Below are 3520 nucleotides of genomic sequence, written 5' to 3'. Positions count from 1 at the left end.
TTTTTTTTTTTTTTTTTTTTTTTTTTTTTTTTTTTTTTTTTTTTTTTTTTTTTTTTTTTTTTTTTTTTTTGGACAATCGGAAGACTATAATAAATACCTTCGAACTTTGAAGTTTATACGTTCTTACAAAAACTTGAGACTTCCCGAAACTCTAAATTTTGTGCCAAATTTTAATATAGAATCTTTGAAAAGACACTTCTTAAAGTTAAAAGTCAATCATTAATTACTAGATTTTAGAATAAATTTCAATATTGCAAAAAGAATATCCAAATGTTACAAAAATGTTGGTTTTATTACTTCAACTATCATTTCTTTGCTCAACTCACTTTTTTTCATAGCATCCAAATGCTTCTCCTTGAATCTCAATGCTTCCATAGCATCCAAATGCTTCTCCTTGAATCTCAATGCTACAATGAAGAGCACTTGTAGAAATTGAAATAAATGGAAGAGGTGTCCACGCGTTAGAGAAATTTAGGCTTCTTTTTTAGTACCTAACATCATTCTTAGGATTTTATGTAATATTATTTTATGTTTATGTTTGATTAATTGGAAGACTATTTTTAAATTGTAATATTTTATTTGTGAGTGAACCGAACTCACTTTTTATCTTTATTTTTAGGTTCTTTAGATAAAATTATGATTAGGGTACTCAATCAAACCAGACAACCAACCTTGAAGATTGACATTCTATATACTCACTTCACTATATTAAAACATGACGTTGCACACTTGTAATATTGCATTATACAAAACTGATAAAGGCCAATTTAAAATAAACATGTCATATATTAGTTTGACAAACGGCTTGTGCGCAAAAAATAGCTAAAATCTGTCTAACTACTCTTTTCTACATGTATAAGAGCCCAAAATGTTATCAAACAAGGTCGAGACCAATGAGAGGTCTATGAGTGCACAACCAATAAATGTTATCAAACAAGGTTGAGCCCAATGAGAGGTCTATGAGTGCACAACCAATAGCACAACCAATCCTCCATTTTACATGTACCATTCCATGATCAGGAACAACGTGTGAGGAAGGCATTTGAATGTCGTAGCCATTTTTTATCTGAAAAGAAAATTGGTCTGATCGCTGTATTTGTAATCATTCCGAAAACTCGCAGATACAAGGCCTCCAAACAGCATCTAAAAAATCTCGAGATATAATACAAGGGCCCCAAATCAAATGTTGAACAAGTAGAAGAAAACATTCACTCAGCACAAAAATTGGATCATTACAAACTGATCATACTTAAGAGAATCGCAGCATCTAAAGCTAAGTTCGAATGATATTGGCAAGTTTCGTAGTATTTTTTTAATGCTATACTGAATTCGAGTAATTACATGTTTATTAAGACCCTAAACTTTGGTTGAAATTAACAGGGTTTGGACGAGATTTGAAGTTAAAAAATGATATAAACTTACTCATCTTGCCAAGTTCCAGACAAGAAACATATGTTGAGCGTAGGCAAAACTGTTACATACCTGAAAATTGAGACTGGAAAGAACAAATAGGAAACAAACCAATGTAATGTTTACTACGACGGAATTCTAAATGATTGTGAAACGGCTTTCTGACCTTCCTTGTTATGATTAACGATAAATTAAAATCTGAAGAAGTTACCCCTCTCCCAATAAAGTAGCGTTAATGAAAAGCTGCAACTTCTTCCTTGAAGTGGTTGAGCAAGCTCTCAATAGTCATCACTGAATGATCACCCTTATCTCTCACCCGTACACTCACCTGCCACCAACTCAAAACGTTTAATAAGATAATAAATAACTAAATCCAGCTGATTTAAGATCATTTTTTAAATCTTAAGAAAAGAAAAAGGCGATGAGGATGGAGTTTATATAGGAGAAATATGTAGGATCAATAAATTTGCTGTATTTTGTTTTTCACAAAGACGAAATTTAAAGTTGATAGCAAAACCTGTCCAGTGTTGGCCTCCTCTTCACCAACGACCAGTATGTAGTTATATTGTGCCAATTGTGCTTCTCGTACCTGGCAAAGAAATCAAGATAATGAATCATGTAGAGTTCACGAAAATCAACCTGTTTTAATCCACTGTTTGAGTAAACGCATAATCCATTACATACAGCGACTACAATTATTGGATGAATTAATGGGCAAATCGTTTGTATATGGACACTAAGAAATATTCATTTCAACAAGACACGAACTTGAACACAAGTATTGAACGATAATGATATGGACTCACCTTCTTCTGAATCTTTCTGTCTGTTACATCCACATCAACAAAATAACCAGCATGATGAATAAGATCACGCACCTACAAAATACAATACCATGATAGACCAATTGTCTGTCAACGTCTTGTACTATAACATAATAGAAGACAACACATGTCGCTTACTCAATTCCTGTGTATTGTATTACAAAATGCATGCAATACTATGGATTTATTGAAAATATAACGATATCAATGCATATTTCTATAAATCAACAAATTATAAAAATTATTTAAATTCATAATTAAGTTTTTTTTTCCCTTCCAAACTAAGTTATATATCTTGTTATTAGTGTATACCTTCAAGTTGGGATTAATATATGATTTTTTATGTATTATGGGTATTTATGAAAGATATAGGAGATCTCTGACTAATCCATAATATCGATGTCAAATTATGAATATCTCGATGTACCAACAGATGTTTTAATTCTTTCAAATAAGTAGTCCAATTACATATTAGGACCGAAATTTTGAATACTATTAACTTTGACAGTGAAATGGGGAAAAGCAAATTGTGTAGTGAAAAGAAATCAATTCAATAATACTTTATGCGCTACCTTCAGTGCATAGGACTGGGATTTCTCAGATACAGGGCAAACAATTGCTTGACGTGGACTGAGCCAAAAAGGCCACTTCCCTTTGTAGTGCTCCAACAAGATAGCAAACATCCGCTCAACAGAACCTAAGATAGCTCTGTGAATCATAACTGGACGTTCCCTCTTGGCCTCGTCCTCTGCTGAGTAATACAATTCAAAACGTGCAGGAAGTTGGAAGTCCAGCTGCAAATTCATATTCCCCAAGTGCAAATTAATATTTCCCCCAGTGTATTATATTTATACTGTAATAAAGCTCGAGTAACAAATAGGGGAATAAATTAGGAGTATAAGCACACATTACTACCTGGAGGGTTGCACACTGGAATTTCCTTTTCAATGCATCAGATACACTAATATCTATCTTTGGTCCATAAAAGGCACCATCTCCTTCATCAATCTGTTTCAGATAAGTCATTCTAAGTAGACTGAAACCTCAATAGTTAAGCTATAAACATGGAAGACTAAAATAGAGTGGATATAGGCAAGTGTAAGATTAAAAAAAACAAAAAAAAAGTCATATAACATGTAAAAAATTCATAAAGGTAGAAAGAATATATCAAAAATATAAATTAGAAATTCTCGAACCTATTTTTCTCGTCTTTTCTTTTCTTTCTTTTCTTTTTTTTTTTTTTTTTTTTTTTTTTTTTTTTTTTTTTTTTTTTTTTTTTTTTTTTT

At 31.7% G+C, this 3520-nt stretch overlaps 1 protein-coding gene across 1 annotated transcript in view; it reads right to left on the bottom strand.

The window, feature by feature from the left end:
* Positions 1-1271: 1271 nt before the first annotated feature.
* The window catches only part of LOC111439766 (threonine--tRNA ligase, mitochondrial 1-like), a 13846-nt gene continuing 11597 nt past the window's right edge, over positions 1272-3520 (bottom strand). The window contains exons 16-20 of the mRNA XM_023077291.1: positions 3150-3242; positions 2807-3028; positions 2217-2288; positions 1928-1999; positions 1272-1738 (exon numbers count right to left, since the gene is read on the bottom strand). Coding sequence (XP_022933059.1) covers positions 1643-1738; positions 1928-1999; positions 2217-2288; positions 2807-3028; positions 3150-3242 — 555 coding nt within the window. The 3' untranslated portion in view covers positions 1272-1642. The remainder of the gene's footprint in view (positions 1739-1927; positions 2000-2216; positions 2289-2806; positions 3029-3149; positions 3243-3520) is intronic.

This window comes from Cucurbita moschata, unplaced genomic scaffold (assembly GCF_002738365.1).
Source record: "Cucurbita moschata cultivar Rifu unplaced genomic scaffold, Cmos_1.0 Cmo_Scf00106, whole genome shotgun sequence".
In the NCBI taxonomy this organism is placed as follows: domain Eukaryota; kingdom Viridiplantae; phylum Streptophyta; class Magnoliopsida; order Cucurbitales; family Cucurbitaceae; genus Cucurbita; species Cucurbita moschata.
Note: the sequence above shows the minus strand (reverse complement) of the source record. Positions and strands in the feature narration are given on the sequence as shown.